The sequence below is a fragment of the Dothidotthia symphoricarpi genome, assembly GCF_010015815.1.
Source record: "Dothidotthia symphoricarpi CBS 119687 unplaced genomic scaffold P153scaffold_5, whole genome shotgun sequence".
NCBI classification, from domain to species: domain Eukaryota; kingdom Fungi; phylum Ascomycota; class Dothideomycetes; order Pleosporales; family Dothidotthiaceae; genus Dothidotthia; species Dothidotthia symphoricarpi.
This window is the reverse complement of record NW_022985012.1, coordinates 966,155-993,664: the sequence shown is the minus strand read 5'-3', so window position 1 is coordinate 993,664 and position 27,510 is coordinate 966,155. Positions and strand designations below refer to the sequence as shown.

At 53.1% G+C, this 27,510-nt stretch overlaps 9 protein-coding genes across 9 annotated transcripts; 6 read left to right on the top strand and 3 right to left on the bottom strand.

The window, feature by feature from the left end:
- The first annotated feature begins 529 nt into the window (after positions 1–529).
- P153DRAFT_364630 (uncharacterized protein) lies at positions 530–1,673 on the top strand. The gene is made up of 2 exons (XM_033667643.1): positions 530–979; positions 1,063–1,673. The coding sequence occupies exons 1-2, from the start codon at positions 810–812 to the stop codon at positions 1,337–1,339; spliced, it is 447 nt and encodes a 148-aa protein (XP_033526592.1). The 5' UTR covers positions 530–809; the 3' UTR covers positions 1,340–1,673.
- Positions 1,671–3,728, bottom strand: P153DRAFT_334875 (quinate permease; the record flags this gene model as incomplete). The annotated part of the gene is made up of 5 exons (XM_033665631.1): positions 1,671–2,005; positions 2,156–2,234; positions 2,288–3,192; positions 3,249–3,457; positions 3,534–3,728. The coding sequence occupies 5 exons, from the start codon at positions 3,726–3,728 to the stop codon at positions 1,777–1,779; spliced, it is 1,617 nt and encodes a 538-aa protein (XP_033526591.1). The 3' UTR covers positions 1,671–1,776.
- Positions 3,729–5,282: 1,554 nt separating this feature from the next.
- Positions 5,283–8,824, top strand: P153DRAFT_354842 (Pkinase-domain-containing protein; the record flags this gene model as incomplete). Its single annotated transcript, XM_033666530.1, has 3 exons — positions 5,283–5,773; positions 5,846–7,286; positions 7,469–8,824. 3 exons carry the CDS (start codon positions 5,283–5,285, stop codon positions 8,822–8,824), a joined length of 3,288 nt encoding a protein of 1,095 aa, XP_033526590.1.
- A 388-nt stretch (positions 8,825–9,212) lies between these two features.
- P153DRAFT_310942 (uncharacterized protein) lies at positions 9,213–11,167 on the bottom strand. Its single transcript, XM_033664785.1, has 2 exons — positions 10,701–11,167; positions 9,213–10,645 (listed from the first exon to the last, which is right to left on the bottom strand). The coding sequence occupies exons 1-2, from the start codon at positions 10,751–10,753 to the stop codon at positions 9,346–9,348; spliced, it is 1,353 nt and encodes a 450-aa protein (XP_033526589.1). The 5' UTR covers positions 10,754–11,167; the 3' UTR covers positions 9,213–9,345.
- A 632-nt stretch (positions 11,168–11,799) lies between these two features.
- On the top strand, positions 11,800–12,588 carry P153DRAFT_383088 (uncharacterized protein; the record flags this gene model as incomplete). The annotated part of the gene is made up of 3 exons (XM_033670203.1): positions 11,800–11,964; positions 12,020–12,321; positions 12,372–12,588. 3 exons carry the CDS (start codon positions 11,800–11,802, stop codon positions 12,586–12,588), a joined length of 684 nt encoding a protein of 227 aa, XP_033526588.1.
- Positions 12,589–13,538: 950 nt separating this feature from the next.
- Positions 13,539–14,751, bottom strand: P153DRAFT_383087 (uncharacterized protein; the record flags this gene model as incomplete). Its single annotated transcript, XM_033670202.1, has 2 exons — positions 13,539–14,571; positions 14,639–14,751. The coding sequence occupies 2 exons, from the start codon at positions 14,749–14,751 to the stop codon at positions 13,539–13,541; spliced, it is 1,146 nt and encodes a 381-aa protein (XP_033526587.1).
- A 188-nt stretch (positions 14,752–14,939) lies between these two features.
- P153DRAFT_354838 (uncharacterized protein) lies at positions 14,940–15,850 on the top strand (the record flags this gene model as incomplete). Its single annotated transcript, XM_033666529.1, has 2 exons — positions 14,940–15,143; positions 15,209–15,850. 2 exons carry the CDS (start codon positions 14,940–14,942, stop codon positions 15,848–15,850), a joined length of 846 nt encoding a protein of 281 aa, XP_033526586.1.
- A 420-nt stretch (positions 15,851–16,270) lies between these two features.
- On the top strand, positions 16,271–19,277 carry P153DRAFT_334856 (uncharacterized protein). The gene is made up of 3 exons (XM_033665630.1): positions 16,271–16,809; positions 16,860–17,224; positions 17,271–19,277. The coding sequence occupies exons 1-3, from the start codon at positions 16,662–16,664 to the stop codon at positions 19,119–19,121; spliced, it is 2,364 nt and encodes a 787-aa protein (XP_033526585.1). The 5' UTR covers positions 16,271–16,661; the 3' UTR covers positions 19,122–19,277.
- A 1,928-nt stretch (positions 19,278–21,205) lies between these two features.
- Positions 21,206–23,512, top strand: P153DRAFT_284954 (uncharacterized protein; the record flags this gene model as incomplete). Its single annotated transcript, XM_033663354.1, has 4 exons — positions 21,206–21,258; positions 21,313–22,062; positions 22,128–22,578; positions 22,811–23,512. The coding sequence occupies 4 exons, from the start codon at positions 21,206–21,208 to the stop codon at positions 23,510–23,512; spliced, it is 1,956 nt and encodes a 651-aa protein (XP_033526584.1).
- Positions 23,513–27,510: the final 3,998 nt, after the last annotated feature.

Sequence of the window (27,510 nt, the reverse complement as noted above, 5' to 3'; positions counted from 1 at the left end):
GTGCAGCGAAATCATGCAACAGCTTGACAACTACAACTAAGTTTATTGTAGGAATCTTGTGCATGAACTTAGAGCAGTATACGCCTTGCGTGTACTTTAACAACTTTCAATTGTGTAGTCTTGCGGCTTGTAGGAGCCACAAAGAATGTAGCTTACTTCCCGCTTTTACAGTTGACCGGGAGCATCAACAGTGCCAGTTCCTCGCCAAATTCGCCCTAGCTTGTAAAATTGTACAAAATTTCTACAACTTGAAGTGTCTTTTAGACGTTAGAATTTGGAAGGAACGTTGTCATCTCAAAAGCTTTTACTTGAGAGCAATCTAGCTTTTTCAACAGGAGTTTATGTACACATTGCCAAGAAGCATAAATCTTGCCTAGTTCCACACTTTTAATAACTTGAACAAAAGAATCCGAGGTCATCGTCATAAATGCAAGAAGGCAAGTATTGGCGAGGAACCGCTCGGGCATTACGTCACACACAACAATGAGGCACCAACACAACCCAACCACTTTCGATGTAACTGTGCACAGTCAGGAGACACAACAGGATGTCACCCAAGACTTACCGCAACTCGTGAAACGTAAGAACGCGTGACAAGTAACGTTGACGGAGCTTGTACAGCAGGGTTGATGTTTGTCCGTCGGCTGCCCCCGCAACCAAGCTCAAACAAAGCTCCCCAGGCGCGACCCTCTCATCTTACCTTTATCCTTCACAAGCTCCCATAAAGCACACGACGCGTGACAACCTTGTTGCTCAGACAGCTACACCCAGAACCTCGAATTATCAACCAGCACTAACGACGAGTCAACATGGCCTCGGAAAACACTAACAACGCCGTCGTCGTCGACGTAGACGAGTCGTCCATCGCGCCCGTCCGCAGCTCCGACAGGCGCAACAGCCTGGAGAAACACCTGCAGCAGCGCCCGGAGCCGCAGGACCTCAAGAACAGACACATCCTGATCGACACAACGACTGCTCCGTACGTACCCGATTTATAACACCATGTAAACAACCGTACACTATGCGATCTAGTTGCTGACGTACTGTTTTGCTGCCTCGCAGAGCACTGCAAGCTAGAGCGCTTGAATTGGAACGCCAGCGCGCGACGGATAATCTCAAGAAGGGCCTTGCTTCGCGCTCGGAGCGCGATAACCTCATTCAGCGGAATATTCTGCCTGAGTCGACGGCGGCGCCGGCTCTGCTGGGCCATCAGAAGGAGCTGGATTTGCATATGCGGGCGGATAATCTGGAGAAGGGGTTGCAGGGTAGACCGGATCCGGATGAGCTGGTTAAGAAGGGCATTTTGGAGGCTGATGAGAATCCTCTGAAGGGTGTGTAGGGCTTGCGGGGTGGTGTGTATGTGTGTTCAAATTGAGATGGGGAGGTGGTGGGTGTCTGCTTGCGGGCACTCGGCTCTCGTTATGTTTTGATAACTATGAGGAGATGAGCGTTTCCAAGCTTCGAGAGCAGACGCTGGGCTGCACTTGGATTGTGAGGAAAACGTAGTGCAATCACTTCTTCATTTCAATACCTGATCGCGCTCTGTGCTGGTAACATCTCACCAAAGTCCGTTCATTACAACACTAACACGTTGGTAAAGGCGAATACATGCAATGAGCGGCACGAAGCCCGTAACTTCATTATAGCTTGCATACTAACATATGCATATCAACCGAGCTCGTAGACATCTCAGCTCCAAAGCTTGCATGCTTACAAGTAACGATATGAACGACAGGCTCCAGCAAAAATCAACAGCGCAGTCAACAAACACTCCGCTTACGGGTGATGGACCTCCTTACGCTCCTCACGTACAGCGTGCTTGCCGTCCATGTCAAGCTCAGTAGCATCACCATGGAGCTCGCGGTCCTCCTCAATGCGCTTAACAAGTTCCGTGACGCCGAACAAGTCGTCCATCTTTTCGAGTGATAGACCCTTGGTCTCGGGGACGAGGAACCAGACGAATATGAACATGGAGAAGCAGAAGGATCCGTATGTGAGGAAGGCACTGCTTTTTGTTAGTGTTCTGACGATTTTCAAGTACGAAGTTCCCCTTGAGTCGTGGTCTGTGCGCAAAACACCAAATGCCGCGCACGGACCCCAAATTCAAGATGGGATGGAAACGAGCTTCAACGCATGAATAAAGGAGTAAACTCACCCATAACCGCCTGTTCCCATGGTCGCAATCATGTTTGGAGTCGCTCTGGCTACGACAAAATTAAATAGCCATTGAGTTGCTGAAGAGTGTTTAGTACTTTTCTGATCAAGGCCTCAAAGCGTGCAAACATACCAGCGGCAATGGCGACGTTAAGCGAGCGCAGACGCGCCGCGGGAATCTCAGACACGTAAATCCAGCACACGGGGCCCCAGCCAAACTGGAAGAACAATGCGAACAGGAACACGCAGACCAGTGCAACGTAGCCCGCAGGTGGCACGGCTGCACCAGCAACGGGCGGGTCAACGCGGATGTAGATGCCAATGTACATCATGGCCGCGCCCTGTGCGATGGACGTCCAGAGTAGTGACCGACGACGACCCAGCGAATCGGCGGCGAAGACGAGGAAACAGAAGCAGCCGACCATCTTGACGATGCCGTAGATACCGGTGGCGAACAGCTTGACTTCGTTACCGACGAGACCCAGGCTCTTGAAGATCTGCGGTGCGTAGTAGTTGATTGCGTTTGTGCCCGTCATCTGCTGGCAGACCATCAAGCCGATGGAGATTAGGACGCGCTTGCGGTTTCCGGGGACGGTGAACATTTCCTTCAGGAGGTCCTTGGGCCCCGCGCCGGCGACGAGGAGGCGCTCGTGCTCGAGTTGGTTGGCAATGTCCTTGATTTCGTTCTGGACGTAGGCGTGCGAGGTGGGCAGATTGCGCATACGGGCCAGGACGGCAGTGGCTTCCTCCCAGCGGTCTTGCTTGGCCAGGAAACGTGGAGACTCCTTGTTCAGCGACATGCAGACGACCAAGAGGACGGCGGGGAGGGCTTGCATGGCCAGGGGAACCATGTATATCGCGTCGCCTTTGATGTGCAGGAGACTGCCGTAGTTGACCCAGAAGGCCAGGCAGGTACCGGTGGCGATGAAGAGTTGGTAGAGACCGGTGAGACCACCGCGGATGGCACGGGGAGCATTCTCGGAAATGTACAGGGGAACGACCATGGACGCACCACCGACACCGAATCCGGCGACGAGACTGTTCTATGTGTCAGCCACTGTTGGGTCCAGATAAAAACAGATTGAGACACGTACCGGCCGATATACATGGCACTGAGGTGGCCCATAGCAGCCGCTTGGATGATGCAGCCAATAACGGTAATGAGACCGTTCAGCTGTAGAGCCATCTTCCGGCCATACTTGTCGGCGAACCAGGACGAAAAGAAGGTACCAATGAAGCATCCCGCCTGCAACGTCGACGCGATGTTGGCGTTGAGGTCAGCCTTGGCAACGGTGGAGAGTGACTTGAGGCCATAGTCCCTGAAGTGAACGTTAGTTTTTTCTGTAATATTTTGCATGGTCAAAGGGGTTATTGGAGACTACATACTCTTGGAACGCGGGCAGTTCGAGCACACCACCAATGGTACCGATATCCATGCCAAATAACATGCCTCCGAAGCAGGCAGACCCGGCCATCGTGAATGCACGCCAGCCGTAGATCTCCGGGGGGTCTAGCTTCACAGCATCATTCTTGACGATGGAGCGGATGATTCTCGCTCCTGTGGAGATGCTCATGATGGGCAGATGGTAGGTTGATTAGAGTTGAAAGTGACCGAGAGAGGGACTGGGGTCAAGACAGCAAGACGTGGGGCGTCAGGTGTGCTTGAGAAGGGGGGAACAAGGTAGAAGAGTTATCGAGACCTTTGAACGATCCGACTCAATCTGATCCCGACCGTTGTCAAAACGATGCCAGACGAGAAGCGGAAAGAGAGAGAGTGAAGTCTCCACAGATCGGATTGATCCCCTCACAGTGGATCAACGCACATCTATATAAACGGCACCTCCAGCGGCCCAAGCGCATGCTGAATCGACCCATGTCAAGACGGGGTAGAGCAAATGCTTGTGGTCGTCTGTGCCTTTGTCCAACGACCCCAGACTCCCCACCTCCACACCCCTCCACAACCCAGATCGAGACATCTCTCCATGCTGGCTCCAGCGCCACGCGCTGTTCCGTCGAATAGACGGCCGCCAATGTCCGCCGTCTTGGATTCTAGACCAAGGATTTTGGCTTGGCTGGGCGGAAGAGACTTGTGCGGAGTGGTGGAAGTTTGAAGATGCGTCTTGGTTTGCCAAGTCTGGTGTGGTTGTTCCATCCAGTCGCGCAGGGAATATGGCGGGTTTTTTGCATTACCAACCCTCGACTCGATATCTGGGGTCAGTGGTCACTCACCCACACAAGGTTTCCCAAGACCTGACGGTATCGCGCCAAGAAAGCCTTACATCTCCGGAAGGCATAGCGTGCTGCTAGATCTCTTTCTTCTCTTACAAACAAACACCATCTTTCTTTCCTGTTTTCCACCTTTTTTGGAACGTACGAAGATATTAATTTTCGTGCGACAGACCACTTGTACAGATAAACCCAAGCATATCGCAACCCTCTAATCAAACCCCCTACACTGCCAATGATATATTTCAAAGCATTGATAAGGACGACTCGTGGCTCCTACTCACCAATGTGGGTGGTCGGTAACCGCAGCCGAATCCGGGGACTCTCCGTCTCCGTCTCCGCCCATGTCCCCAACCTGGAGAACTGGCAGACTATTCCTCTTCGGGACAGTTCGTCCCCGCGCTTGCAATTATCCGTAAATCAGATCCCAGGCCACGCAAGTCCCCACAGCCGGCTCTGGATGCGGCGTGGAAGGAGTGCCAAGGTTCTGCGCTGCAGTTCGCTTTGGGTGGTGCGCATTTTGACGATATGCACTTCCTGGGGTTGCTTGTTGAGCCAGACGGTCGGGTACAAGTATCAGCCATCAAGCGTCACATAACAACTACAGAAGGCGAGAAAGAGTGAGGCAAAGACTGAATGTCCAGTACGGGTAAACCTATCTAATCCCCTCTCAAATATGACCATCCTCTGACGGAATCCCGCAATCATGACCCGCCCTTCGGCACCCATTGCCGCGACTCATGCAGCTTAACCTTCACCCCATGCTACCCCGCCAAGCATAATAAGCAGCCAGTTCGCCCTTGGACGACCGGGAAAGGACCGACAAGTCACCATTTACTTGCCTCAGCATTCCAACCACTCACAAGAAAAAGTATTGGAATTAAGCTTTTCAATTCGAAAGCATGACGGCCGCCGCCGCAAACGCCAATCGCGCCTTTCCCGCCCACCCTTTCTCCACGAATCCGCTGACCGAGCGCGCTCATGTCGTCGACGCCGTCAGATCGCTCCTCGACCCGCTCCTGGCGGGCTTCTCGGACGAGGGCTCGCTGGTGAAAGTCGGGGGCTCGGGGACCAGATTCGACGAGACGGCCGCGCAGGTCGAGGGGTATGCGCGGCCACTATGGGGTCTCGCGGCGTTGATTGCCGGTGGAGATAAGTATGAGGGAACGCATCGCTTTGTGCAAGGTCTGATTTCTGGGACGGACCCCGAGAGCCCTGGGTTCTGGGGGTATATGGAAGATGTTGATCAGAGGATGGTGGAGGCCTGCCCGATTGGATATACGCTTGCGGTTGCGCATAAAGAGTTTTGGGACCCGTTGACGGAGAAGCAGAAGAAGAATGTGGAGACGTGGCTGGGGAGCATGAATGATAAGGAGATGCCGAATACGAACTGGTATGCTGCTCCTGTGGTTCTTTTCACTGTTGTGCGATGATGAGTTGAGAACTTGATACTGAACGTTGACAGGCTCTGGTTCCGCGTCTTTGCCAATCTCGGTCTTGCGAAGAACGGAGCGAAGTGGTCCAAGGAGAAGGTTGAGAGTGATATCAAGCAGCTGGATACGTTCTATCGCGGCGAGGGATGGTCCAACGATGGACCTGAGCATTATCGCCAGATGGACTACTACTCTGGATCTTTTGCCATCCAATACCTGCAGCTGGTCTATTCCAAGCTTGCTGCAGACATTGACCCCACGAACGCCGAGGAATATAAGAAGCGTGCAAAATCGTACGCTCTCGACTTTGTCCACTTCTTCGACCCCGAAGGCCGAGCCATCACGTTCGGGCGCTCGCTCACTTACCGTTGGGCCATGGTGGCGTTCTGGGGGGCAGTTGTATTCGCTGACGTCGAGCTTCCATCTCCCCTATCCTGGGGCGTCATCAAAGGTATCTGGCTGAGGAACCTTCGGTGGTGGACTACGCAACCAGATATCTTCCAATCAAACGGCATGCTCACTATTGGCTACTCGTACCCCAACACGTACCTCGCAGAAAACTACAACTCTCCTGGCTCCCCGTACTGGAGTATGCTGGCCTTTGCCCCGCTAGCAATGCCTGAAAGCCATCCGTTCTGGAGCGCAAAAGAGGAGCCTCACCCGTTTGCAAACCAGCGGATTGTAAAGTCACTGCCACATCCACGACAGATTGTTGTCCGGAGCGGGGGACACTCGTTTCTGCTTTCAAGCGGGCAGTCGTGCCACTACGCGATCAAGAACTCGAACGCCAAGTACGGGAAGTTTGCGTACAGCGCTGCATTCGCATACTCTGTTTCGACGGGTTATCAAGAGTTGGAGCAGTTCGTGCCCGAGTCTTCACTCGCATTTTCTGACGACGGCGGGGAGCTGTGGAAGATGCGACGGGCGCACAACGGCGACTCGCAGGTGGAAGAGCATGACGGTGTGCCTGTGCTAGTGTCGAGTATGAAGCCGTGGCACGATGTGGAGGTGCGCACGTATCTTATCCCGCCTGCAGAAGACGGGCCGAACTGGCATCTACGCGTGCATCGTATCACCACAGGACGCGACTTGATGACTGCAGAGGGTGCGTTTGCTGTGTATGGATGTCGTGAGTTGGACGGCAAGGCACTGGGCGAGCTGGATGAAGGGCTGTCTGAGGGTGGGAAGGTAGATGGGCAGAGTGCATTTGCAGCATCCAGGTCGGGGGCTGTGGGGATTGCAGAGCTGGGGGAGAGTAAGCGGGCAGGAAGCGTGTTGCAGGTCGATGCGAACTCGAATCTTGTCGAGGCGAGGAGCGTGCTGCCGGTTGTGCGTGGGGATGTCAAGGCTGGGCAGACGGCGTGGTATGTGACGGGCGTGTATGCGCTGCCGGCGAGCGTGGAGGGGTGGAAGGGGCAGTGGACAGGCGGGTGGGGGGCGAGGCCGGCGATTCCAGCGTGGGTGGGGGAGATGGTGTAGACTTGGGGGTGTCTATTACTTGACGTGTGAATACTACCTGGCGTGTGTCTATTACTTGATCATGTCTATTACTTCACGTGCCTAATAGTTGACATGGATTCGTCGTACTGTGTGCATGTGTGTGCATGCGAGAGTGAATAAAACCTGACTAATCGCCCATGATACGGTGTTGGCAGCAGTGGTGGCAGCGACTCGTGCACCACCGCAAATCCACAGCCGGCCAGCCAGACCGACCACAGGGATCGCCCGTCACTTGCCCACTCCCCCCACCACTGCAGCTCTTCAACACGGCGCAACCAGCCCCCGCCCCCGACGCGACCTCACCCGACGCGCCCTCGTGCCCTCCGCCCGCGCCGCTGCACATTGCCAACCAGCTCACCACGGCCAGCGCCATCCTCTGGGACCCCAAGCACACGGCGCGACCGCCCCCGGGCAGCCTCCAGCCCACCCACGCCGGCACCCTCGCCGTGCCCCACCGCACCGACTCGTCCATCAGCGTGCGCGCTCTCGGCGACGGCCTGGTCATCCCCACAGTCCCCTCAGCGCCCAGCATGGACAACCGCCGCCACCCCAGCTCGTTCCAGCAGCTCGAGAAGCTCGGCGAGGGCACCTATGCCACCGTCTTCAAGGGCCGCAACCGCCAGACGGGCGAGCTGGTCGCGCTCAAGGAGATCCACCTCGACTCGGAGGAAGGCACGCCGTCAACAGCCATCCGCGAGATCTCGCTTATGAAGGAGCTCCGCCACGAGAACATCGTCCTGCTGCACGACGTCATCCACACGGAGAACAAGCTGATGCTCGTCTTCGAGTACATGGACCGCGACCTCAAGCGCTACATGGACTCGCGCGGCGACCGCGGCGCCCTCGACCCGCCCACCATCAAGTCGTTCATGTACCAGCTGATGAAGGGCATCGCCTTCTGCCACGACAACCGCGTCCTGCACCGCGACCTCAAGCCCCAGAACCTGCTCATCAACACGCGCGGCCAGCTCAAGCTCGCCGACTTTGGCCTGGCCCGCGCCTTTGGCATCCCCGTCAACACCTTCTCCAACGAGGTCGTCACCCTGTGGTACCGCGCCCCGGACGTCCTGCTCGGCAGCCGCACCTACAACACCAGCATCGACATCTGGTCCGCCGGCTGCATCATGGCCGAGATGTACACGGGCCGCCCGCTGTTCCCCGGCACCACCAACGAGGACCAGGTCCAGAAGATCTTCCGCCTCATGGGCACCCCCTCGGAGCGCTCGTGGCCCGGCATCTCCCAGTTCCCAGAGTACAAGGGCAACTTCCCCGTCTACGCCACCCAGGACCTGCGCCTCATCCTGCCCCAGGTCGACCAGGTCGGCCTGAACCTGCTCAACAGCATGCTGCAGCTGCGCCCGGAGATGCGCGTCTCGGCCACCGCCAGCCTGCAGCACCCGTGGTTCAACGACCTGCCCCAGAGACAGCAGGACCACGCCCAGGCCGTCGCAGCCGCACAGGCCCAGGCTCAGCAGATGGGCGCCTACCCCGTTCCCCAGAACGCCTACTAGCATCAAGGCGACCACCGAGGCGCCCACATCACGACCACAGCTCAGCTCCAGGCGCAGGCGCAGCAGGTAGCAAGCTATCATGACCCTCTGAACGCCTACTAGTATCGAGGCAGCCAGGGTGGAGGACAATGAGGAGAGGAGAGGAGAGCCAACGCCACGTCGAGTCCGGCACAGCATTCTACCACGAGAAACGAACGAGATATGGTTGGCTTATCATGGCTTACCGACATACTCTCAGCACACTGGAATTAAGTCTGGTTGACTTGACATTGCTACTCGAAGATATTGGTGGTATTGCGTTGTTTACTTAATCACTTTTGCTGGCGAATCGCGTTGTAGACCCGTAGAAAATCATTCCATCTCTACACATGCAAGAACAAGTCTTTGTCTGATCTTTTGAATTGACAATAGAGTAAGGGTTTCGTGAAGATACCGTGGAATGAGCCCTGCTAAGAGTGACTGAGCAAATCAAGCATATTCACTTAAATTCGACATGCAGACGACTACAAGACTATCTGCTTCTACGCGCGGGAAGTGCTCTTCTTCACCACCGCCAGCTGCGATCGCACAGGAATGTTGTGCTCCGAATCGAGGTCCGGGAACCCGTCGACCTGCACCTCCTTCCGGAACAGCACGCAGTGGCTGCTCCCCCCGAAGTGAAACATACCAATCTCATCTCCCTTCTTGACATGCTGGCCCTCCTTGACCCCCACATCGCAAGTGCTCACCTCCGTCATACCGACACCAAGGAAGCAAACAAGCCCAATATCCTTGTTATCAGCCTCGAAGAAGATAATAGCTCGCGTCGCAGTCGCAGTGAGGTACCCCTGGCCTGTCTTCTCGCCGTCCTGCGCAATGCCCCCTTTGGCTTCTGCGTCGCCCAGCCCTTCGAAGAGCGGCTCCGAGAAGTACGTCCCGTCTACGACGTACGCTTTGACGACTTTGCCGCTCACGGGCGCGTGCCAGCGGTGGTAGCTCAGCGCGGAGAGGAAGGCTTGGTACACTGTTCCGCCGATGAACTTCTCGTACAGAGGGTCCATGGAGAGCATGTCCTTGAGCGAGTACGGCTGACCCTTTATCCAGAATCGGTCTCGGGCAGCCAGGTCGCGGCCCACGTTGTACGGCTTCGACTCGCAGGCGTTGGCGATGACATAGTCGTCGTCTGGTGACGCGACGGGTCGTTTGTCCTCGTGGAAATGACGCACGAAGAAGTCGTCCCAGGACTTGAAGCCAAAGTGCTCTTTCGATGTGTCGCACTGGAACAACTCCTCGAACTTGTGCTCTGTTTGGCCGATGTTGGCTGTTGCGGCCAGATCCTCGACGCCGTGAGGGCTGAACCATCCGATCGAGTCGCTGCCGAGGACGTATGCGGACGCGGGTGAACCGAGGAACTCAGCCCATTTGTTGAGCACCTTCTTCAGCATCTTGTTGACTTCGGGGTCGAGGAAAAAGGCAAATCCGGATGGAGTCCCCATGGGCCAGTCGAGGATGGCGTTGAATGGCGTGCCTACCATGCCGATGGAGTACTCCTTGTCGTTCCACGACGGCGCAGTCGTGAGCAGGTGGTTGAATAGCTCCAGCATGTGATGATAATCGCGAACCTGCTTGTGGCCCACTGGGTCGTTGGAGTACGGTTTCTTTGTCGGTACCTCGTCGAACATGGAGTTTATCAAGAGGTAGATACGGGAGTTCTCTTCGATGAGAGCCTTGAACTCCTGCAGGACGGGGTGAAGCTCCTTAGGGTTCTCCTCGACATGGTTGATTACGCCGTCTAGCCAGTCCTTGTGTACTCTATGGTCTGCAGGTAGCCAACCACCAGTGCTGTTCGTTTGTGAGTAACAATCATCAGTGTGTCTCGGCCCGGGGGAAGGCGTACCGGTGCATGCGATGTTCCTGCGGAACATGATCGGTTTTGTCCTGATGAACCATATTGGCAAAAGCTTATCGAGGCCTGAAGTCTTGGAAAAAAGCTTCGTCTCTTATAGACTTGGAAGGGGGATGCTATTACAACAACCTCGTCACTGCCGGAGATGCGTGCGTGTCGAGGCGGAAAACATCATGTCTACGTCATTAACGTGCTCGTATTTTCCTCAAGACTACTTGCTTGCCCGCATCCATTTGTCATAGCGAAATGCGGAGGACGATGTACGGTATTCGGCAGCTTGGAACTAGGGACAATGTAGTTCTGCCTACAGCCCTGGAGAACGCGCATGTTTGTGTCAGTGTGGCTGCAAGTGCATGGGCACCATCTAACCCAATGCTGGTTAGCCTTTGTGCGTCAACAGCTACTTTACCCCTGCCTCATCTGCGACATGTCCTCGCACACAAGACCGCAGAAGGATGCTTTCGTTTGGAAACAGAGTCTGCCGCGTCTTGGCTTGGAAGGTGTTCCAAACGGCCGGGTGAGCTACCGTCTCAGCCACCACGACATGTCAAAGGCGTGCGGCCGTTGGCAAGATCCCCAAATTTATCTTTCTTCGTAGGACTCTCTATAATAACTCGGTAGTACAAGAATATAACTACAACGTCCGCTTTATCTGAACACTTTTCAACAGCCAAACAACATGCATACCGTTTTTTATTACCCATAACAGCAAGATCATTGACCCATCCAAACTCATCCAATAGTGCAGCAGGAAGACCACCAAGAAGCAAAACACAAACACAACCAACACCACTGCGCGCAGAAGCTCAGGGTGTTTAGACTCCCCCGTCCCCTCCTGTACGACTAACATGACACAGCAACACAGCGAGGGGGAGGGGAGGGGGGTGCGATACGCAAGAAGCAAACGTTCTGAAACGGTTTCTGCAGTGTTAGTTCGACTGGCGCTTGTGAGATGAACCTGGTTGGCATTTCTACAACTCGGTTTTCCCTACTACGAGCATACCTCGCTCGACTTCTCTCTCTTTAATTTAGGTGTCGCTGGACGTCTGCGTTTGGTATCTTTGCGGTTGTCGGATTGCTAAATTGCAAGATGAGTGAGACGGGGATGCAGCATAGGGCGAGATGGCCTCTGCTGGAGATTTTGACCACGGTCTTGCATGCTAGTCAACTGGTTCTCGCTATCGTCGTGCTGGGGTTGGCTGTATACGGAGTTCAACACGTTAGATATAATGTGCTGATCTATTCGCTAGTAGTGGTAAGCACGCAAGATTCTACTCTTACATCCATGTCACGCAACTAAAGTTTCCCAGGCACTTTGCACTAACTTGGTCTGCATGTACCGCTTCATCTCGCGGACTGTACTGCGGAAACTGGATAATGAGTATGTCGCCCTGGGCTTATATATCTGGATGTTCGTCCTCTGGGTCGTCGATCTCGGACTCGTCGCCAATTTGGCCATGGTATGGGGTGACTCAGAATGCGCGCCCGACTCCTGGGATGGGTCTAAATGCACGATACATTCAAAGCAACATGTCTACAGGAGTGCCACGAGCCCTCATCGTGCATATCACAAGGCGTTGATTGCGATCGCATGTCTCGCTGCCGTTCAAGTGTAAGTGCTTCATCCCCCCAAAGGAGACTATACATACTGACTCAAGACAGCGTTCTTTGGACTGCAACGATAGCCATTCTCTTGCGCGTTTCGATGAATCGTCGACTGAATGCGGCCTTTGAGGCCTCTCTCAACATCAACCAGCCCATGGATGAGGTGCGGGCGGGAAACGACCCGTGGGCTGTAGGTATTCCTGGCCTGCGCAATGGGCCGCTGCCGCTTCTCCCGTCGCCTGAACCTGGGTATCAGGGAGAGAAGAGCGTGTGATGGGAGGACTTATCTTGTTTCGTTGAGGCACTGTGTTGTTTGTACCACTCCGTCAGGCCTTGAGTGAGCGCGGTGTAGTCTGAACGAATAAGAGGATGTAGTAATCAGGCACTCGTTGGCAGGTACAGAGTGATATATAACATGATTACCACCATAACTGGGAATAAGCAAAAGCAGTGCGAACATCCGATCACAGACTGCATATATGCTTACTTGCATTGTAAACGACGCATCATAAGTCGACGTACACGTACACCCACCTCCACATCAAGTTTCACGCAACCGCCTCCGGACCAACCTCTCACAGCTAACTCTCTTTCATACCCCCCTCACCGTCCTGGAAGCCTCAATCACCCCCCCAACACGCCATCCCCCCACCCTTCCCGTCAATAATTCACGGTGGCTCTTTAGCGTAGTGAAAGGCTGAGCTGGTGTGCTCTACAGACATGGACTAGATATGGAGAGTCCGTGGGGAAAGAAGTTGAGTGCGTCGTCATTTGGTAGATGTGTAGTTGCGTACGCCCACCGCCATCGCCGTCGATGGTACCATATGCTAAAATGGAATGCTGTGGCGTGATAGGAGCATTGAGCGTGAGGCTGTGATCGACTGTATTGAGAGACTGGCTATATGTGTATATCGAGGATAGATAGGAGGATCTATTCTCGAAGACCCGCAAGTGGCTGCGTTTGTGTCTCGAGCGCTTGACATGTACCGTGAATTGAATGCGATGGCTGCTGGGAAAGAGACTTTGTGGAGTGACAAGCGGCCAACCTCAGACATGTACAGTAGTAGTTGATTGAATATCAACTCGATCATAGCCTAGACGAGACTGGCCATCTAATCCATCAGTTCAAAAACACCGATCCAGCAAGTGGTGGTAGGACATCTCCAGGATCAATGTTGAGATTTCACCAGACCCAGCATAGTGGGCAGCGATGAATGATTTCCGTTACTTCAACCGTCCCCAATCCGCTTTCAACTCGACGTCTCCATCTTCATCCACAACCTTCCCTCTGTCCCACTCTCTTGCTTGCCCCTTTCTAGTCCAGACTACATCTTCCTCGCTCTTCTCGTCACCCTTCCCCCACTTCTTCACTTGGTCATCTGTAAAGCCAGCTGCTTTTAGTCTATCTGCTCCTTGTTGTTTCCATCGCTGGCGGTCCCGAAACGATTCCACAGCGTTGCCCCAGTCGTCTTCGGCGTCAGATGCCTGACGCACGTCCACAGATGGATCGTATGTGGTAGAGAAGTGCGAGTCGATGTCCATGCCATTGGCTTTATGGGCGCCTCGGCCACGCGAGCGAATCACCGGTTGTGCAGGCGGTGGAAGCGGTCCGACGATAGCTTCGAGAGGATCCGAATCGGATGCAGGACTTGCAGAGCGTTTAGATTTTCGAGAACCTACCGCAGGCTTCGATGAAATATGACCGCTGTGCCTCGATTTAGGCGTGGGAGAACGTGACCGATGTCTGTGCCGGTCTTTCCTCCGGTGCTTGTCTGAGCGAGGTGACCGTGAACGCGATCTTGACGTGGACCTACGTCTTTTATGCCTGCGATCTGTAGCCTTTCTGCGCGACCTATCGTCCGCTTCCTCACTGCTGTATCTCCTTTGCTCGTGGTCGTGTCTTGAACGTCTCGATCTTCGGGCGGCCTGGTCTTCCTCGCTGTCCTCGTGTCTCCTCGTCTCCCGCCTTCTGTGCCTACTACTATGTCTGTGGCTTGTAGAGCGTGATTCCAATGACCCGTCCCGCTGCCTCTTTCGCAGCTTTTGGCTATGCGCATTTTCATCCTTGTCATAAAACCTGCTCCTCTGCACACCCTTGTCTGTATTCCTCTCCCGTTCATGTTGCGCATTCATTCGCTTGAGTCGTGCATGTGACTCCTCGGCTTCCTTCGCCAGCAGCGCAGAGTTGTGGCTGTCCGTTTGGCGAATGATGTGTCTTAGGAAGTTGGTATTAGGCTTCGGTGCCCCAGACTTCGACCTAGTCTATGTCAGTATCGTTCGTAAGAACTAAAGTGTGTACATGTACATTAGAGTTTATAACGCACCTCTTGGGATTGAAGGCATCGATGCCGACAAGCTCGTACTTCTTCTTTGCGCTCTTTGCGTCCTGATCCAAGAGATTCGCGACGTACTCGTCATCATGGATGTTGCCAGCCATGATGGATTCGTGGGCCTAGCTGGCAGCAGAGACTAAGAGTGGAAGCCGTGGAGGAAAGCGAGATCGTAGCATGCATCAGGTGCTAGTCTCGAAACGGTAATGGCCGCGGGGAAGGAAGGCGCGTGAGCCCAAACAAACAGCCCTCCACATTTCCACGCGCATGAAGCACGACTGGACAACACACGACAATGGCCCCCAAAAGAAAACCAGCAGCGCCCACGCCGGCATCTGCTCTCGGGCAACTCCAACAACCACAGTCACTGAAACTCCTAGCCATCGCCGAGACCCTGTCGCCAAAAGACCATCCACAGTCTGCAAAGAAGCGCAATTCGGCTGCATCAGAGGATAGCGAGCAGAACGAGACACATCCAGCAGCATTGGAAGCAGATTTGGTGCACTACAAGGTCTCGTAAAGCCGGTTGTTTGTTATGTTCGTAGTATACTGACATTTCCACAGGAGCTATTCAGCAAACTGCGCTTTAGCTACGTCGAACAGGTCACCAAGGAGAAGTTTCTTCGCAGCATAACAGAAAACCCGCCACGTCTAGTCGAGGCTGCCGAGAATGACGCGAAAGAGCAACAAGTTCTGGCCCTGAAAGCAAGCCTCAAGGAACGCAAACTCGAAGTCGCCGAGATACTCAGACAGCTGGAAGAGAAGGGCAAAGAGCTTGCTTTGCGCTATGAAAGCCTCCAACTCCGGACACAGCTGTTAGAGGCGCTTCCTACCGAGATTGAGGGCCTGGAAGCGAGTATCAAACAGCTAAAGCAAGAACAAACACCTCCGTCGAACAACCCAGAACTTGCTCTTCCACTGCCAGAGACACTCAAACTCGTTAGCGGGCGAGAGACTGAGCTAGCAGCTCTGAATGCGCAGATCGCAAAGCTGCAAGCCTCTCTTCCAAACCGCGCAAGAGAGCTGGAAAAGCTAGAGCGCGAGTTGAAGCCGCTGGAGACACAACGGCAGGGTACTGTGGCAGCAGCCAAGGAGGCGAAGAGAAGGAAGGAAGAGGGTGGAGGGATTGGGGACGAGCTGGAGGAGAGAGGTCGGTGGCTGAGGGCATCTGACAAGGCTTTGCGGGACATGTTGGAGGTTGAGTGATGATTCTGGTGTGTTTCTTTCATGGCGTCATGGGTTGGGACCTGGAGTCTTGAGATACCACAGCTTTTGCGTAGGCCTTGCTACCTCGAAATGAATAATTCAGTCGCCTGCAAGTGTGGTTGTACAAGCCGTCATTTGTCAAGAGTTTTGCCCCATTTGCGTGCCAGCGCATGGGGTATGCACGATTATGGAGATGTATGGCACGTTGATGGAGGAATTAAAAACCAGGAAACGGCTCGATCCAAGGATGTGCCAGCTAAAGACAGGGGCTGCGGGCTGCGATTGGGTGATAAAAGTCCCGCCTCACCGCAAGAAAGGCTAGCGATGTACGTTGCCAGGCCAGGCGGCTGACGGCTGTGTACCTAAACAAGGGCGCCAGGTGGGTCCTTCCTCGCAGGCTAGATGAGCTGGTTGCGACTGCCTTTCTCGACGTCAGGACACTGCATCTCACTCAAACACCATTGCGCACGTCGAAGTACTTTGACAAGGCCATCAGACGACGCCGACCAGCACAGCGACTCGACTGACGTTCTCTACCGAGCTGTCCGCCGAGCCGGACGGGCTCCCACCCACCCCAACCACCCCCAGCGCCAACACGAGCCTAACCGCGGACCAACACATCTCCCTTGCCACGCCCGTCACGACGTTACGACTTTTTCCTGTTCATCGTGTTTGTGCATTTTTAGCGTCGGGTTTTTGATTTCGATCGTTGCAGCGCTCGCTTTACCGGGTGCGCTCGACCCGTTACACATCGACGACATTGATAGCATCGAAACTTGCTGGATAACGGATATCGACAGCCACCACCGCCATGTCGACCAACGGGCTCTCGGCGCCTGGGAGCAGCGTCTACAACTCGGACTCGATGTATGTGGGCGATGGGACGTGGGACTCGCAACGCAACACCTTCTTGCTGCCGAATCTGCTGGGCTTGAACTTTGAGACTATGCGCCTCAACGGTATGCACACGCTGCACCTGCTCATCTGCGAAAAACGACTGACTCTGTAGGCATGGGCAACCGATTTCGCGATCTGGTCGGCTACCAAGGGCTAATAACTGCCCACGGCACCCTGGCCGCCATTACGTTTCTGTTCGTTGTCCCTGGCGCAATCTTCATGGCTCGTTTCTATCATCGAAACCCCCATACGGCGCTACGATTCCATATCTGGCTGCAAATCCTGACAGTACTCCTTGCAACCGCATCAATCGTACTTGGATTCCAGGCTGTTGGCCGCGAGCGATCGCTATCCAACCCACATCACGGAATTGGCGTTGCTCTGTACTCCCTTGTGATACTTCAGTTTCTCGGTGGAGCTATTATCCATAAGTTGGAGAAGGGCAAAGAACGATGGAAAATCCCGCTCAAGCTTATGGTATGTTTAACCCAAAATTGTTGGCAGCCGCAACTAATACTCGTAGTTTCACCAATGGCTGGGCCGTATAGTCGCAGTCTTGGGCATTGTACAAATTCCCCTTGGTCTGACTCTTTGGGGTTCTCCACTCGTGCTGTTCATCCTTTACGCCGTCTGGGCCTTTATCCTCCTGGTTGCTTACTTCGTCTTGTCGTATACGAACCAGCCTGAGATGGACTTTGATGATGGTACGACATACATTACTGAGCGCACCGGGATCACCGGGGTCACTGGGATCACCGGCACCAGCCTGAGGAGCAGAAGAAGCCGGGTTACAGGAGCAGGTGCTGGCCTCGCTGCGTTGCATAGCCGACAATCGCGTAGTCGCAGCAGAGTTGATTCACGCTCTCGCGTTACTGATTCCCGTTTCACCGAGTCTTATTTAAGCGATGAAAAATTTGCCCCAAAGAAAGGAGCGTCCTGGAAAGATCGCCTATTGGGCGCTGGAGCCGCCGCTGGGGGTATTTTCGCCATGAAGTCACTCTTTGGTCGCGACAAAAGACCCCCTCCCACCGAGACGGGCAGTGATATAAGCTACAGTCGTCCATTAGGCCCGTCTGAGGTCACATCGGCAGACCTGAGCCGAGTTGAGGAAGGAAGAGCCCCTGCCTCGCCAGCAAACAATCGGGATTGGCGCCGTGTCGAGGAAAGGGAAGCCGCTCAAGCAGCAGCCATGGGAGCAAGTCCGTTGCGGCAGGGTCATCCTCCAGCACGAAGTGGTACCTCAATGGAGTCATTCGACAGTCGAACAAGTTTAAGCTACGAACACGAAACAAGAACTCACGAAGATTCATACGGAGTCAAAGATGGAGTCAAGACGCTTGGCGTCATGGGGTTCCTCAAACACTCATTCAGCAAACGCAAGAACAAGAAGGAGGATGAACGTGTGGAGGCTCTGCGACAAGAGGATCTTGAACAGGAACGCATTGCCCGATCAAACAGCAACCGTCGCAAGTTCACTGGAGATGGTGTTCCCCCAAGGAAGCACAGGGTTCCTTCCACCATCTATTCTGAAAGCGACATTACTGGAATCACTCCATCTGTAGCGCCGCGACACAACACGCGTCCGCCACCAATGGAATCTACCATAGGAGCTTCTACGGCCCCCATTCGACCACCGCCATCCGTAGACCCGTATAGCGTCTTGTCCGACTCGGGATCAGAGGCTTACAACTCGCCAGGCGGTCGCCATCATCGTCGCCACCGCTCCGGAGGTACTTCAGGACTCGCTGCTGGCACCACCGCTCTATCTACTGGTTCGCCATCAAAGAGAGACAACAGTCGGCGCCGAGGCAGTCGCGATGGCAGTGTGTCGTCCCCCCCGGTTTCCGTCAAGGTCAAAATGCACAACGATGGTCGACACGTGACGCTTCGCAGACTCAACGAGGAAGAAGCAGCCGCGGAGCGAGAGGCTCGACGAAGAGAGAGACAGCGACGGAATCGCAACGGAAGCATGAGTTCGCTTAGCAATTTGGATAACGATCGCTGGCGTAGGACGGAGGCTATGGAAGCAGCACAAGCACAGGAGATGGCGCAATCCGCTGCCCCCTCTGCGCTATCACATGCTGCTCCCATCCGCATGCCCGAGCCTTACGTTCCTCCACCTCCTCCAGGCCCTCCTCCTGCCAACCTTGCACAACCAGGTCCCAGCGGAATTCCGCCTCCACCCTCCATGCCGACAGGTGTAGTATCTCCTCCCCCCGCGCTACCAGGCGCGGCGGCGAGTGTGCTCAGCAGTCCTGTGTATGGTACGGAGACGGACCTAAGCAACTACGATTCTAATCGACGGAGAAGAAGAGCTGAGAGAGCGCAGGCTAAGCAGGCCAGGATGGGAGGGAGTCGAGTTGAGTTTTCATGATAATTTTGTAACGACGCGAAAGACATGTGTGAGATGTGGGGGTACTGTGCATTTTGGGCGTTTTTGGATAGGTAGATTATATCAAGTGCTGTTGCGTATACGGGATGCTCTGCAGCGGGTATCTAAATGATAAAACATCCTTGACCAACACAATGGGAGTTTGTTCATTCGAGTTGTGAAACGGAATACGTTCTCTCGCTTGCATTGAAACGATACATATACGTCTTCATGTGTTTGATCTATTCCATATTTGCTTTTTGGCTATAGAACTAGTGTATCTCGTGTCACCGGCAAGGTATACGATCCTAATGATGATTGACCAACAACCAAGTCTATTATTGAACTTAAAAAGTCCTTGTGAAGACAAACACGCCTTAGATTTTTCTGCCGAAACTGCTGTCAGAAGCGAGATGGCCCGACGCTGACCGTGGGATATTGAGAATCTCACTTCTGGCGACAGGAAGCGTTTTACTGCATATCATGACAAGTCTTTATGAGGGATTGGGTGGCACCTAAGTCGTCGTCGTTGGATCCTGTTGAGATACGAGGATATTGACCTGCCTCGAGCTCGTGTACTGAACACAACACCAGACGCACCACTGTGACCTTGTGCGATGAATGACATAGTCATGGAGACGTGTTCGAGAAGGTCTCCTGAGTGTGATGTTACCGCTGGCCCTCCGCGGAGTGGGAATGCTTGCTAGTGGCAGATCGTTGAGCTTATTCTCAGATCATCCCATTCACTCGGTTTCCAAAAGCCTCAACACCAAGAGAACCTCATCGTCACTTTATCCTCCGTGTGCTTTTACTCACCTTTGGCGCTACAGACCGTCTGAGTACGCTATGCGCTGAGTTGTGGTGGACCCGTTCCCTGGCGTGGCTTACTGCTCCAGGAATGCCTTCCTCGGTCTCTCATTCGTGGTGGCGACATCTTGGATCGTGTATAACCATCGTGGTCGGCAGTATTTCGGATTCCAGAATGTCTTCAGCAGCGGATGAGTCCGAAAAACGGGCCTTTAGGGATGAGGATATAAGCAGTTGCCACTGCTCTTGTTGTCGGTTGAAGTTTGAATCCGCTGTTTGCCTGGAGAAAAAGAAACATTAACGCAGCACATCTCAAACGAAATGGGTACCAACGCGGCGCCCTTCCACGCTACACCTATCTCAAGGTCAACTCTAACCCCCAAAGTATCAACGCCTGCGTCTCGCCATTGAGACACGAACATTCGCTACGGTCTACCTCCTTTCGATGCGAGATGTCTGTTTAGAAGACCGAATCCGCCAGCAAGTATGACGAACCAAATCAGAAAACGGGATATTCCGCCTCGTTTTCGCGATACGAATGCGGAACTCAAAACGGAGTGCAGCTGGCGGGCCTGTTGTGTACAGCCTGCGTGGAGAACCCCTGCACCTGCCCGGGCAGACAGTGGTCACTACGATTGTCTCGAAATGGCAGGGGAGCGGTCAGGAATTCTAGCACCAACACACGGTTCACCTGCCGAGTCTGCTTCGATGGTTCTTCATCTCTTGGAGCGCTGCTGCCGGAACATCATCGGTCATACGGCAGTGCACTATCGACACGCTCCCGTTGCGCTCGAAGGAACCGGCCGTGCCATCGTTGTAGAATTATTACTCATGCCCAGCGGTCAGTCTGGGATGTGTCGTCAGGCCTGCTCCAACCCAGCAGACCGCCCAAGCTCCATGGCCTGCAACCGTGTGGTATGCGTTTGACCTACCAAATACACTTCCTTGCGGAATATATCTCCTCCTCGTGGAATCAGGGATGCAGGATGTACCTCCAGCCGCTGTCATTGGACTCGTATGCTAGCAAGCCCATCCCTGTAGACGCGGCGGGAGCCACTAGTCTAGTCAATGTGCAGCTTTGACGCTTTGACTCTTGGCTTTTCCGTCGTCAAGGTTGCGAATGAGAGTTCACTATAGATCAATGACACAAGAACAATGTCCCCGACCATACGCACAACATGTTCAATGTACTAATAGTACCAACGGATCCTCTCGGCAACAGTCTTCTACTCCACGCGGAGAACAAGACCTTCCTCCACTAGCTCCCTACCCGCTATACCATGGCCTCCAATAACACCATCATCACTGCGCCGGTCAAACGGGCTTGCGATAGGTGCGTATACTGCCGTCCACCAGCCCACCTCACTGCTCACGTCGTGCTACACAGTTGCCATCGACGGAAAGTCAAATGTATTGGCGAAGGAACCAACCCATGCAAGAATTGTGTCTCAGCTGGCCTTGCATGCACATACAATGCTATCCCACAAAAGAAAGGACCCAAAGGGAGCAGAGCCAAAGTGCTCTCTGAACTTCGCGAAAGTCAGCGCAACGCCCAACTTGCTACAGGATTCTCCCCAGAGATGGGCTTCGACGGACGTACAATGTCTTCCCAATTCGCTCGCACACCTGGTCTATTACCTCCAGGACTTGTCGAAAATTGCCTGGAATTCTTCTTCACCCACGTTTATCCTTCACAGCCTGTTCTACATCGCCAAAGGGCGCAAGAGGCAGCTGTGAACATGGACCGATCTACAGAGGCTTATTGCATGGTCGTCGCCCTTTGTGCCTACGTTATGATCCAAGCCAACATGAAGTTGCCGCCCAGCGTGTTACTACGCCCTGAGTTGGCTCACCTGTCCAATGTAGGCTTTGGACATGCCCTTCTTGAGGAGTCGGTTCGTTTGCGAAAAGGCTACGACTACCGCGAGAACCCTACGCACTTGACCGTCCTGACGTCTTGGTTCTATTATGGTTGCTACTTTGGGTTGGCAAAAGAGAATACAGCCTGGTCCTATCTTCGGGAAGCAACGACGCAAGCTCAACTGCTTGGAATGCATGACGAAGAGACATACAAGCATGACCCCCTCGATATTTCTCGAAGGCGAGTACTGTATTGGCTGCTCTTCATGGCAGAAAGGTATGGTTTGTGCAAAGGGGTTTCGAAGCCTCTAGGAGATGGCTGTTGGCTTACAGATTCGACAGAACCTACGCGCTTCACAAGCACCGTCCGATTTCGCTTTATCCGACAATCCATACGCCATCTTTGGATGAAGTGCCTTCCGACAGGCCTGTCGCCATCGGACTGGAACTTATGATCAATCTGTACAAAACAATCGACGACACATTCATCAGCCTTTGGAACAGAGTGCATTCACATGTGAATCCTACATGGATTACACAATTGCAGCAACAGCTATCGGAGGCAGTTCCATCCTATCTTGAGTGCACAGAAGCCCAGGCAGTCGAAATCCGAGTTACTCAACAATGGCTACGCGCAATGGTGTGGCAGCTTTGCGTTTGCCAGGGACTGGTCAGCAGCGTTTCGAATGACACCGCTGTGACATTCAGATACCCTATTCAGATTTCGAGAGATCTGCTCACAATGACCCACCAATTCTCGCAACCAGCCATGGAGATACACGGCGTTGGACTGGTGAGTACGCGTTCAATTTCCTGCAGTCGTTCGTATTCAGATCCATGATTCGGTTCGATCTGGCAACCCTTGTCACAATTTGCGCTTGGGCCCACTTCGCCAACGTCAACCTCTGAAGCTCGCTCCAGGAGCAAACATCTTCCTTGTCCGATTTCGTCCACACACTACAGCAGTTCTTCTCCTTTCCTGGCAAGACTATTTCTGGAGCGCATTGGGCTGACATTCGTTGTAGATCGAAAAGTTATTCGACATTGCTTGCTGCCTGACAGATGTGGTGGCTTGCACGTCCTTCTCCCCAGACGCATTCGCTCTCGGCCCTCGTGATTACGTTTCGCGTTTTCTGACACTGATCTCCACTCTTCGTGGTGGGCAGGCTCGCTACTTGCCACTTCTCCTCGCTAAGCTCTCCGAAGTCTTGCCCAACCTCCCCCTCCCCCGTTCGTTGAACCTTCCCCAGACCATCCCCACGTCGATAGGTCTCCCCGCTCCTGGTACTGGAACCGTCCCTTCGAACGTTGTCGAAGATTTCTCGACATTGCCAGCCATGACATCTCCAGCCTATCCGTCCAACGAATTGGCGCGCCGAATAGCTGCCCAGACAGGCGCGCAACTTCCCTTCAACACTTCTCAGCAACCGATGATGACAGTGCCTACTAGTCACGTCGAGGAACTCTCACTATATTCTTCTTCACATGGTACTTCTCATTCTTCCGGATCGGACCACAGGAGCAATTCTACCACTCCAGGACCGTATGAGCCACCAATGTCACAGTCGCACTCGCAAATAATTGGACATACACCCGTTCAATTGCAATCCTCGCATTCTACGCATGGGCACATGAATCACCACGTTGGTGTGAATCCTACAGCGTACGACTCAGGATTTGCTGCTTCGGGCTATCCAGTGGACCCTACCATGATGTTCAAGCAATGAAACATGACTGAAGGAATATACAGTCATTTTGATACACCTTTCACACGATTACGCCACGCATGGTCGTTGGTAGCCAAAGAAGGGGATCATACTAGCTGGTATGTGCCTAGTCGGGCACTATGCACGCATGGCGCTTGCTAAGCCTCCTAAAATCACATGTACAAGGCGTTTTCACGACGCCCTAAGGGCCGTCTACGATCGAGACGAGGGCATAGTCTGCTTGGCAAGTTGGCAGAATCAGCCGACAACTCTATCGACAGCGTCAAATGTTGGTTTGTAACAATAGAAGTAACTACTAGAAGTATGTTATCCAGGATCAGTGGTCGGCGCACCATGTTGGATTTTCCGGTTTCGCAATCGGATTTTGGGTCTGGTAGAATGGTTAAGGGATAAGGGATATGGGAGATACAATCGAATCATAACATGCATAATTGTCTCAACTAAGTGCACCGTTTGCAAATCACAGTTCAGGGTCCAGTTAGACTTCGGAAAACGCCTTAACTATCGCACGGTGCAGCGATCCAGCCGAGCGTTTGTCCGGCAACGGCACTTCTACTCACGTGTATCCCTTTGACAATGCTCTACGTAGGGAATGACTCTCTCTAGGATTGCCAAGCTAGGTTCCTTGCACAACCTCACCGGTGTTTGAGCACGTTATGACACGTTCATCTGGTTTCAAGTTGCTTGTATGAAAATGCTAGCATAGCAACTCCTTGCACCAGATTGTAAGCGTCAATGATACGAGTACGGTCGCGACCTCGAACATGACGGAATCTTACCAACGTCTGTGGGGGTGTAGCGCCCGGCTCACCACGGTAACTTATCAGAATGAAGCAAAGAACCTTGCTCATCAAGCCGATCCCTGCGTTTGAACGTAATCCGCATGTCCGTGTATGCTCCAACACTCCAACAAGACTGCAATTGGTGCGGTGATGAAGCGCAAGGCTGAGGGCCCATGCTCGAACGGTACAGTAAGAAAACCAAACACGGGATAGAGCCTGTTTCAAAACTCTAGTGCACGCGCGCGTGCCAACTCATCTATGAACTCTAACAGGGGTGAAAACGAATTTGTCCAATACGACATGTCGTACCATACAGACTTCAAACGTTTACCAAGCAAACATGAGTAAAACAAACCGGCGGCTTGCTCAACGCTTGTTGTCTTTGCTTTCCTGCAAGTTCCACGTGAACCTCCATGACTCTCATACCCCACGACTCAGGGTTAAAGTTCTGGTCATGCTTCATCATTTGGGTCGGCCCGCATAACGCTAAGGTCATTTTTATTCTTGTACCGTTCGCGTCACTTTCCTCCAAATGTGGAGCGACGAGCTCTTGACAGCTGGGCGCACTGGGAAGAGCCTGGTATGTGAGCTGGAGATTTCCATATGAGATTGCGAGTTGTTGCAGGCTTGGCACGGATGATGTGCGATGAGGCTGAAAATTGCGGTGCAAGCATTTTGCCGTGCCTGGTAGACATGTGCCGAACACCACCACGCCACCAAGAGGAAATCTTGTGGTGGCAACACGAGGGAAACATGCGTTTTGCTCTATCTGAATCTTGCCAAGCATGGTTAGACGTATGATGTTTGTGACGTATTGTGGAAAGTTTATTCAGATCTGTTGCCCTTCGTACTCGCATTCAGCTTTCGCTCTCTCTCTCTCTGTAGGTATCTCATCCCATACGCTCGATCTCTCCATACAAAACAGCCTCATGCACGACATCGAGGTCAAGCCCTTTAAAGCGCACCCACCACATGTCCAGTCCCAATGTAGAAAGAAATCGAAAGACACGTTTTCGACAACTAACAGTTAGTAAAGGCGTTGGCTGAGACAAGGGACAACCATGAATCTCAGCAGAACCCTGAGTCGGGACCTCCAATGAGATTGGAATTTACCCAACGCATGCCCCTGACTCGTTGAGCCTCAGTGTGTGGCGATTATCGCGCCTTAGGTCTTTGCAACGTGGTGTTGATCCTAGATACTTCTATTCTAGCTCGGCCCGATTCGTCCGTGTCCCCGTGGTTTCATCTACCTCGATATGGCACTACATTCCCTCAGATTATTTGAATTACAGATGTTCGTAGGGCTGTGTTGGACGGCACATGCCGGATTGGCTCCTGGGGTGACCAGTATGGTCTTCTGTTTCAAGGGAGTGTTGGTGTTTTCATCGTAAAGCTTATCGTACGACATATGGTGATAGTAAATATCTTATCGATCGGGGTGATCCTTGGTCTTGTACGGAGCTCATCGTATGATGAACTCAAATGGTTATTGATGTTATGCTGATTTTCCTCTTACCACGGAATAGTACAGACATACACCTTGTTGGTTGCTGAGGTAGAAGCCTCTCCGCAAATACAAGCAGCATCTTGCCTTGATGGCGTATACCGTAAAGCGTATAGCGTATACCAAGCACTAAGACCCCGAAACCGGACTGCTTACACGCCACAACCGTGGGCTCATAGTATAGACGTCATATCCTGCTTCGAGTAAATTCTACACCGTTTGTTCGGGAACTCGCAACGCTGAAGGGACGGTCCCATGCAGTAACGTTCTAGCGGAATAATTCGATCCGCTTCAAATGTCATCCACTTGCATGAATTTCTAACGCGGGATACCTATCATGGTCTGAGGCTAAAGGCGGTCTGTTCTCGTGCTATGTGCTGTGAGGTGATTCTTGTCCCCTTCAAGAAGTTACATCCTGTACCTGGCTTGCACGGTTGCGATCTGTTCTTGGAACCTTCCAGTTTTAGATCGGATCTTTGAGTTGCATATGCCATGATCTTCAGAGTAATAGTGTGATGTGTGTTGAAGCTAAAATAGCAGCGTTTTGCCTGTCTGGGACGAGTTGGGTATACTCGCATTGTACCCTAGCCAACCCGTCGTCGCACGTTACCGCATAGACCTAGACATTTTGGAACAACGTCAACAAAGGGAGATGAGGCTGAGGATAGTCAACTCCCCTCAACTGACTAGATAGTTTGTTGGTGAAGAATGTTGGAGTTGCTAAATTGTTCCAAGCTTAGTGCCTTGACGGAGCCTCATTCCCCCCTACTAGCGTTGTTGTAATGAGCTCAGGTAGTGCGGTAAATTGCGTCGGCACTACCCTCGGCGAGGTTATCTGTCAGGACACGTTGTGCGGGATCTGTGCTCAGTGTCTACAGCGAGGCTATGCTAGACTAAGTGTTTAGCAAATAGGGGTCCGTTCGCAGAGCGAAGGTCAACATGGAACGTTGAGCTCGCCGACGCGAAAGTCAGGACACTTAGAGGCTTGGAGGTATGACAGCCATCTCAACCCAGTTGAGATCTGCGGAAGCATGATCGGAGGGATTTTGATGTGCACATCGCTTGAGTCGTGGCGGTATCGTATGAGAGATCGAATGGCTACCTTTCGGCAGATCGAAATACCGGGAGGCAGGGGTTACAAGAATTAACCCAAGAAGACCAGACAACTGTTGATCCAAATTTTTGCTGTAGAAATCATGAACATGTGAATGTAAGGCCAAGGTAGTTATTCAGGCAGAAGACAATTACCTCTGTGCCCAATGTTGGGCGGCATTGAATGTTCAGCGAGTAAACATGGTCCTGGTTGTTCTATCTGCCGAAGGCTAACTACCGGATCTGGAATCCCTGCATGGTTGAGGTTATCGAATTTGATCACCCGACAACGTTGGCTTCCCCGCAGTTACCACCCTCCCTCAAACCTTCTGCCCAACGCCTATCGCTCCGATGGACCACCGGTAAGATGATTCCGCTCCGCTGTCAATGCCCGCTCCCGCCTTCCGGTACGCAAAAGCCTTTCTTGGCTCCATTTAGGCGTCCAACACTACCTTTTGGGGGGCGACGCAGATCCTTCCTTATTGTCTCATGCTTCAACTGCACACGGAATGTACCTTTTGTATGACTAAGCCACACTGCATCGTCACCTTGTTCTTGATAGGACAATAATCGCATTCTTGTGATAATACATTGGTCGAGTGTTATCAACCACTATCCTT